Here is a 12484-nt window from a genome sequence, read left to right as displayed (position 1 = left end):
GGCCGAGGCAGGTGGATCACCTGAGGTCAGGAGTTTGAGACCAGCCTGGCCAACACGGTGAAACCCCGTCTCTACTAAAAATACAAAAATTAGCTAGGTGTGGTGGCAGGCGCCTGTAATTCCAGCTACGCGGGAGGCTGAGGCAGGAGAATCGCTTGAATCCGAGAGGTGGAGGCTGCAGTGAGCCAAGATTGTGCCATCGCACTCCAGCCTGGGGACAAGAGAGACTTCGTCTCAAAGAAATAAATAAATAAATAAATAAATAAATAAATAAATAAATAAATAAATAAATAAATTTATGGGTTACAAAATGATGTCATAATCTGTGGATACAATGTGGAATAATTAAATCAAGCTAGTTAACATCTCCATCACTTCAAATACTTAGCATTTTGAAGTGAGAACATTTGAAATTTAGTCTTAGCAATTTTGAAATGTATAATACTCTACTAACTATATTCACCACACTGTGCAACAGAACTCAGAAAAATTATAAAATGTATTCTTCCTGTCAGAGATTTTGTACCCTTTGACCGTTATTTAAATTTTTTAAATGCAACAAAATATCAATTTCAAAACAGGCATGAAAAATTGAGTGTGTTTAACCATACTCAGCTGATAATAGGGCAAATGAGTTGAACAGAATAACATTCTATTCCATGTTTAATGAACTGGCAACAAGAGAAAGTTGGTGGAAGAAAGGCAGAGGAACTTCGGCAAGAATTAGAACCGAGGGGCTCCATAATCATCTGACATCAGTCCCCATGTTATATCTATGGTTAGAAATGTACACGATAGGAACTCCAAGAATCTTAGGATTCTTCTTTTAAGGTCCCAGGTTCGTGGCTACGCCACTTATGCTGAGTTACTCTCTGTGCTAAGCAGTCATCTGCATAGATTCCTTCCTGTGCATGGTAATTTGGTAATCGTTCAAATTTTGGATCCTTGGCAATCCCTTAAGCCACTTGATACTTCGCCCCAATTTCTCAGTTTTGGCCATTACACAATCAGTTATACAAGGGATACACTTGGCATATAGACAGTTCATCACTGATTGCAGTACGTCTCATTTGGCTCCAATGGAAAAGTTGGTAATGTTGGAATCAAACAGGATGTGGTAAGGTGGACCCAGCTGTGTAATATACTGGAAAAATTAGCAGGAAGGGTATTGGGGAACTTTTCTTTCCTTCAGCATGCTGGGATATTTCTTTTCTTTTTAGGTCTTTATCATTTTCTTTAAGCCTGTGATATCAGAGACTAAGCATGCGCTTCATGGTCGCAGACTTCCTTGTTTTCTTTTGCTCTCCCATGCTCATGTCATACTCTTGTTTATTTTTTTAAGACAGGGTCTCACTCTGTCACCCAGGCTGGAGTGTGTGCAGGGCTCAAACTGCACTGAAGCCTCAATCTCTCAGGCTCAAGCAATCCTCCCACTTTGCCTCCCAAGTAGCTGGGACACAAGCATGCACCACCAAACTCAGCTGATTTTTTTATTTTTATTTTTGTAGACACAGGGGTCTCACCATGTTGTCCAGGCTGGTCTCAAACTCCTGGACTTAAGTGATCCTCCCACCTCAGCCTCCCAAAGTGTTGGAATTACAGGCATGAGCCACTGCGCCCAGCCTGTTTTTACTTGTTATAGAGACAAGGTCTCACTATGTTGCCCAGGCTACAATTGGTTTGCTATAGGGAATAGTTTTTTTTGTTTTGTTTTTTTTGAGACAGAGTCTCGCTCTTTCATCCAGGCTGGAGTGCAGCGGTGCTATCTCGGCTCATTGCAAACTCCACCTCCCGGGTTCAAGTGATTCTCCTGCCTCAGCCTCCCGAGTAGCTGGGACTACGGGTGCGTGCCACCACGCCCGGCTAATTTTTGTATTTTTAGTAGAGATGGGGTTTCACCGTGTTAGCCAGGATGGTCTTGATCTCCTGACCTTGTGATCCGCCTGCCTCGGCCTCCCAAAGTGCTGGGATTACAGGCATGAGCCACCGCACCTGGCCATCTAAACTTAATTATCTCCCAAATGTCCCATTTCCAAATATCACATTGGGGGTTAGGACTTCAACATATGAATTTTAGGGGGATATAATTCAGTCCATAGCACTTTGTCTTTTGGTGGACCTGGGTGCTGGGTGTGGTCATTACTATTGGAGTGTCATTGCTCTCATGTCAGTGCAAAGGACTATACGTACCTACATACATACAAAAACATATTTACATCTCTGTAGATTGAAATACACGAGTTCACACTGATATCTCCAATTCGACACCATAGGGTTTATTCTAGTTTTCTCCCTTTCCATATTTGTGGGAGCCAGGTTTTTATGAGACAATTTTATTGGGAGATAATTCTGTGTCTCTTGTGGGTGTCTTAATTGTCGGAGATTTTGTACCCTTTGACCACCATTTAAATTTTTTAAATGCAACAAAATATCAATTTTGTTGATATTTTGTGGGCTGATTTGTTGACAGATTTTGTTCCAGACTATTTCAAGGATTTTTTTTTTTTTTTTATTGAGATGGAGTTTCACTCGTTGCCCAGGTTGGAGTGCAATGGCATGATCTCGGCTTACCGCAACCTCCACCTCCCAGGTTCAAGCGATTCTCCTGCCTCAGCCTCCTGAGTAGCTGGGATTACAGGCATGCGCCACCATGCTTGGCTAATTTTTGTATTTTTAGTAGAGATGGGGTTTCTCCATGTTGGTCAGGCTGGTATTGAACTCCCAACCTCAGGTGATCCGCCCACCTCAGCCTCCCAAAGTGCTAGGATTATAGGCGTGCCACTGTGCCCAGGTATTTCAAGGACTTTTGTATAGCAAATGGCCTTAGAAGACAGAGATAGTATCTCCTTAAGATTGTGGTTCCTTAGCCATGATGCAAACCTGCTGTGTGTAACACTTTCCTGGGCCTGCCAGTATTGCCCTGTGGGACTTGGAAGGCAAGGGAGACCAAGGCTAACACAATGCCTGCTATGCCCTGAGCAGTAGTCTCTGCCCAAGTAATCTTGTGTTTTCTGCCAGCATTCATGAAGCTGGCTCCCTAACACAAGAAGTTGTTGAAAGTTCTACTCAGCTTCTTAGCCTCTCAGCTGCCTCTTCCAGAATCAGCAGGTGCCCTTATGGGAAAAGTGGCTCTAAGTCCCAGGTTCACTTCTCTGAGTTTCCTTCGTGTCCTGAATTTTGGTTCTATATTGCCAGCTGATGCTTTCAGATAGATGCTGTTTATATTTTGCACAGCTTTTCTAGTTGTTCTCTATGTTCAGTGGATCCAAATTTCCTGGTGTACCATTAGTGAAAGTGGTAGATGGTGAAGGCAATTTTCAACTCAAAGGTTTCAAGGCCACCAAAAAGAGAAATACACATGTACTGAGAAAGAAAAGTCAAGACCTGTCATAAGAAGTGTCACAGGTTTCTTAGGTCACACATACAAAACTGACCAATATATTCCTGAAAATAAACAGACTGTCTAGTGCCCCAGACCCCTCCTATGGATACCCTATTTGACCTTGAGGCTTAGTTCCAAAGCCAGCTACATCTTTTATAAAAAGCCTTTCCACCCTATCTCCTTCACCTCCTCACCCAGCCAAAGGAAACCTTCTTTCCTCTGTTCTCCCACAGCACTTTATACCTCTGTTAGGGCACTTCTCCATCTCTGCCACATGTTATAGTTGGCTGACTACCCAAATCCATAATTAGCAACTTGAGGACCCAATCATGTCTTAACCATCTTTGCATTTTTCAGTATGGTCTTGAATAGAGAATTTATGAAAATAAATGTTTGCATAAGCTGATAAAGGAGATGAAGAAAAACACACAGAAGGAGAAAACCAACGGTGTGGGATCAGAAAATCCAAGAGAAGAGAGTGTTTCTGGAGAATGAAGCAATAACTGAATGCTGCTGAGAAGTCAGAATGACGAAGCCTGAAAAGTTTCCCCTAAATGTGGCAGCATAAAGGGTTCAGGAGAACACTGACTTTTATTGAGGAAGACAGGCCAAATGTTGTTTGGAGTCACTGCATTTTTTAGGCAAGTCAATTAGACAAGCTTCTTCTTTTTTTTTTTTTTTAAGACAGAATCTCGCTCTGTCGCCCAGGTTGGAGTGCAATGGCACGATCTTGGCTCACTGCACCCGCTGCCTCCCGGGTTCAAGCAATTCTCTTGCCTCAGCCTCTGAGTAGCTAGGATTACAGGCATGCACCACCATGCCTGGCTAATTTTTGTATTTTTAGTAGAGATGGGGTCTCACCATGTTGGTCAGGCTGGTCTCGAACTCCTGACCTTGTGATCCACCCACCTCGGCCTCCCAAAGTGCTAGGATTATAGGCGTGAGCCACCGCGCCCGGCCTGGCAAGTTTCTTCTTGAAGAAGGATGAACAGTTCTCAGCAAAGAGGAGTCATCATTCTTCTGAACCACCATAAACATTCCAGAGAAGAGGTAGATAGAAAGCTAGATTCTGGAGGATGTGCTGTGGTGAGCTAGGCCCTCAGGCAGGTGGTGGTGCCCAGCAGAAATGGCACTGTAAGCCCAGGCTTCCCTGGTCCTAGGAGAATGTTTTAGACTAGATATCTAGGAGAAAAGTCTGGGCACTGCCACTGGTCTTCACAGACCTGCATCAGGCTGGTCCTAGGCCTCCTGTTCCAGCTACATAGTGGACACCTCCCTCTGGGCTATAGCACACAGGGCCACAGCGCAACTGGGGCTCTTCCTCCTCATACCAGCGCTGTTCACTGAAGTCAGGGAAGAAGGCTGCAATCTCTCTGCTGGCTGAAACTACAGAGTCTGTAAAGGGAGATAAGACAGAGAAGGGGTTCTCACATGGTAGAAGCAAGAGGCAGTCATAATCAGGTTCAGAATCCTGAGCCTCTACTCTGCCTGCCCCTTCGGTCCTGGGGCATGTAAAGAAAGTCCACAGGCCACATCTGCCAACATGGCTACAAAGACCAGAAACACAAATGGAAGAAAGCTCATTGGAGGGACCTGGCTGTCAACTCTACCACACAGCCTGCCCGCTAACCCCAAAATATCCTATGGCTATGGACAGGGGACTCACCTGAACCATGGGTGGTGTTGCGGGTGTCGGTGAGGCCGAAACTCCCACGGATGGAATCTGGGGCCACATGGCGTGCTCGGAAGACTCTGGTGGGTCCCATGAGTGTCCTCCAAAGCTGGATGGCATCCTTGTGGGCAAGGATGTAGGCTCGGATTGGCCCGCTGTGAACAAAACAAGCACATGTAAAGAATCTGGCCATCTAGACTAGAAAGGTGTGCTATGAGCAGGGCCTGAATAAAAACACACTCTGCGTTCTGAGAGTTTTCCTGCCTTTCCAGCTGAGTACCAGTGCTGCTTCAAATAGGTGATGCAGGGCCCCTGCTGGTGTACACAAAGCCTGCAGAGATCAGCAGGGTGGCTATGCAGCATTCAACGGGACTCTTCTAACCACCACAGGACAGGTGCCTAACAGGTCAGCATCGGCTCAGTGACAGCCCCAAACCCATGTTTCTTCAGATTTGACATTGATTACAACTTTATTTTTTGAGATAGAGTCTCACTCTGCTGCCCAGGCTAGAGTACAATGGTGCAATCTCGGCTCACTGCAACCTCTGCTTCCTGAATTCAAGTGATTCTCCTGCCTCAGCCTCCCAAGTAGTTGGGATTACAGGCACCCGCCACCATGCCCGGCTAATTTTTTTGTATTTTTTTTTTGGTTTTTTTGAGACGAAGTTTCACTCTTGTTGCCCAGGCTAGAGTGCAGTGCCAAGATCTTGGCTCACTTCAACCTCCGCCTCCCGGGTTCAAGCGATTCTCCTGCATCAGCCTCCCGAGGAGCTGGGATTACAGGCACCTGCCACGATGCCGGGCTAATTTTTTGTATTTTTAGTAGAGACGGTGTTACACCATGTTGGCCAGGCTGGTCTCAAATTCCTGACCTCAAGTGATCCACCTGCCTCGGCCTCCCAAAGTGCTGGGATTACAGGCATGAACCACTGTGCCTGGCCTGATTACAACTTTAAAGAATGGCAGTGAAATGAACAAATCCATTTAGGGGCAGGGGAGATTAGCCTCAGTGGATAAAGATGCTGGAACCAAATTAGAAGTACCTGGCCATGAACTCCACCAGCCGCTGATAGAAAAAACGCCCTGCAAAGAGAGAGGACCTTCATCAAGATACCTTCATCCTGGTGCCCAAGGCAACTTTCTGTACTTCTACCTCCTTACCTAGAATAATAAAAATTGTTTTAGAGAAAAGAACAAGGACCTTGGAGTCTGACAAACCTGGGTCTGAATCCAGGGTCTGCCACTTAAAACCTGCGTAGTTTTGGGTAAATCATTAACCTCGTAAACTTGGCTTCCTAATCTGTGTACGAGGGATATGACAACACCTACTTTTTAGGGTTGTTGGGAAAACTGAATGAAAAAATGAGCATTAGGACAATGTCTGACGGTAAACATTCATTCACTATATGTTAACTACTGATATTATCAAGACATAAAACTAAGTTTCTGGTTGGGACTACAAGGTAGAACCCTCCTTGGGAAAAAAAGATGGATAATCATGAAAAGTGTGTGTTTTAAACCAAGATTTTAGAAAACTGGCTGCAACTGTACACGGTTGATAGGTTAGAGAGCCTGCCATTGTGTTCCAGATAAAATCTCTCTTATGGCCTCTTGGGATTGAGGCACCTTCCATTCAGAGGACTACTGATCCTACCTTCATGCTCTCGGTAAAACCTCTGGCAATCTTCCTTTCTCCACAGTAGTTCTCTCATTCGTACAATCAGGAACTTGTTGCTTAGAATCTGCTGATGAACAGCCTGAATAAAGACCACCCCCAAAATAAAAATCAATCAGGAGACTGAAACTGACCAAAAGAAACCATGAGGACCACTTGTTGCTCAGGACTTGAGGGTTTGTCCCGAGGGTGAGAAGACGAGGTGGGGTGAGGTCAAGACCTTCAGTCACACAGCCAGAGTGTGCGCCTTGGGTGAAAGGGGATAGGATGCGCTGTCTCTGCTCTTCCATACCTGTAACCCCTTGAGCTCAAGACCACAGGACCCACCACTCAGACCACTATAAAAGTCTTGTTAGTGGTCCTGCCTTGAGTTTCTCTCACTCCCTCCAAACCATCACACTTGATAGATGAGAAACTCTATAATTTACATGTCACACTCTGGTCAGAAGGTGTTAAGTAGTTCCTGTTATTGAAGGAATGAAGTGCAACCACTTTAGCCCAGTGCTCAAGGTTATACTTTCCTTGCTCTGTACCAATTCTCTAGTCTCACCATTGCAGGCTGCCTGCGGCCCTCAGACCCATCACATGCATTCCTGCCTCAGCGTCTCCCTTCTGTGCAACACCTGTCCTTCTCCTGGCACTAACCAAAGTTTACCATTCCTTTGAGGCCCAGCTGAGTCCTGCCACTTCCAGGCCCCCATTCCTGATTGCTTGGATCTTCCTCTGCACCATAGTGGGCTTACTTAGCAGTGCTACTCAGTTAGTATTTATTAAACTATGGTACGCAGAATGTGCAAATGACCCCGAGCCCCACCAAGATTTCCCACCCTAATCTCCAGGACTGTGAATATGATGCAATATGATTATGTTACATTACGTAACATAACAATAGGGATTTTGGAGGTATAATTAAAGTTACTAATCAGTTGGTTCTGCTGTAATCAAAAGGGAGATTATCCAGGTGGGCCTAATTAATCACATGAGCCCTGTGGGATTAGAATTGTGAAGGCTTCTCAATGCCAGGCATTTTCTCTGGCTAGAGGCTGAAGAAGTCAGATTCAAAGCATAAGAAGGATTCAATGCACTGCAGCTGTCTTGAAGACAGACTGGGCCACGTGATGAGGGATGTGAGTGGTCTCTAGAAACTGAAAGGAGTTCCTGCCTGAAGGCCAACAGGGAAATGGCAGCCTCAGTCCTACCATCATAAGAAATCAACTCTGCCAACAACTTGAATGAGTCTGGAAGTGAATTCTTCCCCCAGACCCTCCAGATAAGGGCCTGGTCAGCCAATACCTTGACTTTGGCCTTGTGAGACCTTAAGCAAACAACTCAGCCAAGCCTACTGGACCTCTAAACTACTGAACTGTGAAATAACAAATAAGTGTTTTGAGCTCTCAAGTCTGGAGTAATGTGTTATGTAGCAATAGAAACTAACAAATATACACTGTCTTGAGATTTGGTTCTATTATTGCTTTGGGTCCTTTCTTATATTTTAGGTCTGCCTCAAGTCTCCAATGGATTCTGAGTCTCCTTAGGTCAGAGTTCATGGCTTCTAGCTTTGCCTCCACAGCATCCAGCACAAGTCTGTGTTGTCAGTCACCATAAATGGCCCAATGGCACCTGAAGCAGTGGCAATTCCCAGGGCATGCGGTAGAGGCTTAGGATTCATTCTTACCTCCAGAATCAGCGGATGGGCGACTGCGTCAGGCTTGATCAGGGCTAGAGTGAGCTGGAGAGCCTGAGGGCTTCGCAAGATTGAGGCCATGTCACTCCTGCCATTAGAGAGCTGTATTAGGAACCCCTCAGGACGGCACTCCCGGCCTTCCCTACATTGGAGCCACGCAGCCTTGCAAGCCAACGAGTGCTCTCACTCCTGACACTCATAAAGAACCTGACAGTCTCATCTTAAGGCCATATACATTATTTTACTTAATTGCCCATTTGGGCTCATGGGATCAGGGGAGGGGAGTGGTAGAGGGAGCATTCAAGCTCCCCCGTGGAGTATACAATCTAGTGCAACTGCAAGCCTATGAGGGAGTTACCCATTCAAAAGAAACTGAAGTTTAAATACTACCTGTCTCTGCCAATATCCCTTCCTAACTTCCTTTTGTATTTTACAGAGGATTTACAATTTATACTCCTAAACAGCCTATCCACAAGGCCTATTTATAATGATGAATTCATCTCTTAAAATCTTCCATCCCATAGTGCTCTCCTATCAAATCTAGAATTGGAAGATTGATGGACAGGAACTGAGGTGCTACCAGGATACCAAAAAGTCTGCTGGATAAACACCATCTCTATTCTAATATGATGGAGAGATCAGGATCTCCTGTGCCCAAATCAAACCTGTTAATACACTCAGCTGTCCTCAGTGGCAAGACCTGTCAACACGCAACTCCAACATCTGAAACAGTGCCTGACACAAAGGTGCTTGATCAATTTTATTTACTAAATAAACCTATATAGTCTTATTTCTGTTCATCTTTGTATTCCTAATGTCTAGCATGGTGTAAGAGCTCAATATAGTAGAAATGATATAATGGACACAAAAGCATTTTATAAACTGGACTAAGGGAATTTTGAGGTCTTTTCCAACTGTGAAATCTGAGTTATACGTGAGAAATTTATCACCTCTGCAGGAGTAAAGACTTTGTCTCAAAATCTTATCTCAATATTATCTCTCATTTGGCCACATGTAGTGGCTCACACCTGTAATATCAGTACTTGAGGCCAGGAGTTTGACCTGGGCAACAAAGCAAGACCCTGACTCTACTACGTGTGTGTGTGTGTGTGTGTGTGTGTGTATAATATATATGTGTGTATATACATAAAATCTCTCATTTGTCAACAAATACAGAGAAGGCTTCCATTAACATAGGCAGGGACAGAGTCTAGACAACATTCTCATTTATCTTATCCTAAAACCTGTCAATCATGTTAAAGGTGGTATTAGAATCTGGCCCAAGCAAAGAAACTGCCATGGTCTCTCCTATTCGTGTCCTTTCTACAGCTTTCAACCTGATTTTCCACTCAAACCATAAAGCCACACCCAATCTAACCAGTACAAGATCAGCTAACCCACTCTCCCTAATGCCACAGGTGGTAACATGTCATTTTCAGCAGCTGTCTATAGAGACACCCATGACACCTCCCCTCCCTCACTCTTCATATCCCACGATCACCAACTTCTGGCAATTTTCCCTACCTAATATATCTCAAAACCCATACCATTCTCCCACCCTCAACTGCTACCACCAGAACTTTAAGACATCATCATTCCCCTCTGGACATCTTGACAGCCTCCTCTTTGGTCTCCCAGTTTCTGTCCTGCTAACCTCTACAATCTCCACACAGCAGCCAAAGTGAACCAAACATGCAAATCTAATCATATGGTTCCCCTCCTTAACCCTTTAAAGGGCACCCTGCTCTTAGAATAAAAACCAAAATCCTTATCACGGCCTCCCAGGCTCTGCATGATCTTGTGGTTCCCCACGTACCTCTCTAGCCTCATCTGGAACCCCACACTCTGTAAGTTTCTCTAGCTCCAACCTCATGGGCCTTTCAGTTTTCAAAGACTTTCTGGCTTGACAGCCTTTGTGTGAGTAGTTTTCGCAGTCTTGAATGTGCTTTCTCTGGTTGCCTCCTGCTCACCTTAGTGATCTTAGCTCACTTCCCGTTATACTTTCTCACAGCTCCTTGCAAGTTCCCTTCAGTTCCGTCTTCACCACCAGAAGGTGTAAGCAGTACCTAGCACACAGCTGGCTCTTAACAGTATCTGAATGAACCAACGAATGCACCTCATCCAGCTATTCCAAGGCCAGGCTGCTAGGAGTTCTCGTGGCAAGAACACGCAGCCTGTAGGGAGGACATGGTTCCTTTACTAATGCAGCTAAGTTGTGGCTGTCTTGACTCTTGGTTTACAACAAACTGACAAGTCGAAAATCCTGTTAGACTTAAAGGTGACTCCATCAGAGAATTAAAAATTTTAGGCAGGGCGCGGTGTCTGACGCCTGTAATCCCAGCACTTTGAAAGACCGAGGCGGGCGGATCACGAAGTCAGGAGATCAAGACCATCCTGGCCAACCAAGGTGAAAGCCCGTCTCTACTAAAAATACAAAAAAATTAGCCAGGCGTAACGGCGCGCGCCTATAGTCACAGTTACTAGGGAGGCTGAGGCAGGAGCACTGCTTGAACTCTGGAGGCGGAGGCTGCAGTGAGCCGAGATCGCGCCACTGCACTCCAGCCTGGCGACAGAGCCAGACTCCGTCTCCAAAAAAAAAAAAAAGTAAAGCTGTCGGTACACTGCCCCCCCAGCACTCGAGGGGGACACCACTCGGCTTCCTGGAGGGCGGCGGCCCAGCCCTGGTCCACCCACGCGTGGCCGGGACCTGCGCCCCTACCCCTGTGGCCACGCCCTCCAGCCCCCGGGTCACGGCCTCAACTCTCGACCCAGCCCCCTACTTCTCTAGGCCTGCAACCGCGCAGCCCTCACCCCTCGTACCCGGGGCCTAAGCCCACTCCAGATTCTGGGTCATTCGGAGCCCCAGTGCAGCGGAAGTCCGACTCCGGGTTCACCTGGTTCTCGGCACAAGCCCCGGCCACCAGGCGCCACGCTGGATAGCCTGCGGCCCTCGCGGGTCCTTCAGGCGCTCGCTGGGCAGCCCTGCTCGGGGTCCTCGTCCGGTTGCGCCGCGGGGTGAGGCAAGGTGTGAGGTTTCCCAGGCCTATGCACTTGCCGCGGACGGGACGAGAGGATGAAGCCGTCCTGGGCGCCGGAACTCGCTTGTGGGAACCGCCCCTCGGAAGCCGGCCTGGGCGCCGTCGGCGGGAGGGAGTGCTGGGCCGGGTGCTGGCACATAGCTACACAGGGTGGCGGAACCCAGAGGACCGGACGGGCCCGTTCAGGGTGGCGGCCCGGCAGGGGCGATGCCCGCCAGCAGAGACACCGACGGGAACCTTGCCCAGTTATTTTCTTTGCCTAGGGTAGTTCCTGGAACATGGTTGATGCCCAGTATTTGTCAAAAGTACGCGGAGGGCAAAGAACTTAAGTGCTCGATCGCGAAGGCACAGGCCCTTCAAAGTCTTTTGAGCTCGGAGCGATACATGAGCATGAAGGATCGTAGCTAATATGGGGGTTGATGAAGGAGGATCCTTGGCTGGCGCCCAGGCGTGCATAGGGCATGAGGAAAGCAAGTCATAACAGCCTTTCACGTGTCATTAGGAATCTGGGCAGCAAGGTGTGGTTTGGGTTACTCTGGAGTCTATTGAAGCAGCCCAGGGTGAGGAGATGAGAACTGGGGGTATTCCTGGTGTGTACTGCGATGTATGGAGAGGAGGGGGACAGGGAGAATGGATAGGGGGTCAGCTGTGGCAGGTGTGACCAGAAACTTGGTGACAGGTTGAATAAAGATGGTAAAAAAAAAAAAATGTGTTTTGGTTTCTTGGGGGTTTTTTTGAGGGAAATCACTGAGAATGAGAAGAGTGAAAATAAACGATAACTGTCATCAATTTAAAGACCTACTTGCACATTTAACTGACTTAAGTGTCTGCCTACACAGGTATTGCTCTCTTGGAAGGTTTGTCCCCAACTCCTCATGGCTTCTCTCTCTGCAGCAATAAGAAGCCACTTCCCAATAGTTTCCTGATACCCAGTCACCTTTGGGAACTTCTGAGGAAAGTTTTTCCAGTCTCTCCAGAGACGCTTGCATCTATTCTCTTTTTGTTTTGACCCTTGACCACCACCCCCTACTCT

General features: G+C 46.7%; 1 protein-coding gene and 1 pseudogene across 8 annotated transcripts in view; both read right to left on the bottom strand.

Annotated features, from left to right (window-relative positions):
* Positions 1-11413, bottom strand: part of NME6 (NME/NM23 nucleoside diphosphate kinase 6) — a 43886-nt gene extending 32473 nt beyond the window's left edge. For 2 of the 8 annotated variants that reach the window (XM_058442166.1, XM_058442167.1), the window contains exons 1-5: positions 10384-10976; positions 8405-8501; positions 6709-6811; positions 6098-6137; positions 5049-5209 (exon numbers count right to left, since the gene is read on the bottom strand). In XM_058442166.1, coding sequence (XP_058298149.1) covers positions 5049-5209; positions 6098-6137; positions 6709-6811; positions 8405-8494 — 394 coding nt within the window. In that variant the 5' untranslated portion in view covers positions 8495-8501; positions 10384-10976. Of the gene's footprint in view, positions 1-708; positions 3364-3909; positions 4778-5048; positions 5210-6097; positions 6138-6708; positions 6812-8404; positions 8502-10383; positions 10977-11224 lie in introns of those variants that run through there. The other 6 variants (XM_058442165.1, XM_058442164.1, XM_032161686.2 and 3 more) reach the window with 6 other exon arrangements.
* Positions 724-1316, bottom strand: LOC116473515 (rRNA-processing protein FCF1 homolog; annotated as a pseudogene).
* Positions 11414-12484: the final 1071 nt, after the last annotated feature.

The sequence above is a fragment of the Hylobates moloch genome, unplaced genomic scaffold (genome assembly GCF_009828535.3).
Source record: "Hylobates moloch isolate HMO894 unplaced genomic scaffold, HMol_V3 SCAFFOLD_8, whole genome shotgun sequence".
In the NCBI taxonomy this organism is placed as follows: Eukaryota; Metazoa; Chordata; class Mammalia; order Primates; family Hylobatidae; genus Hylobates; species Hylobates moloch.
Note: the sequence above shows the minus strand (reverse complement) of the source record. Positions and strands in the feature narration are given on the sequence as shown.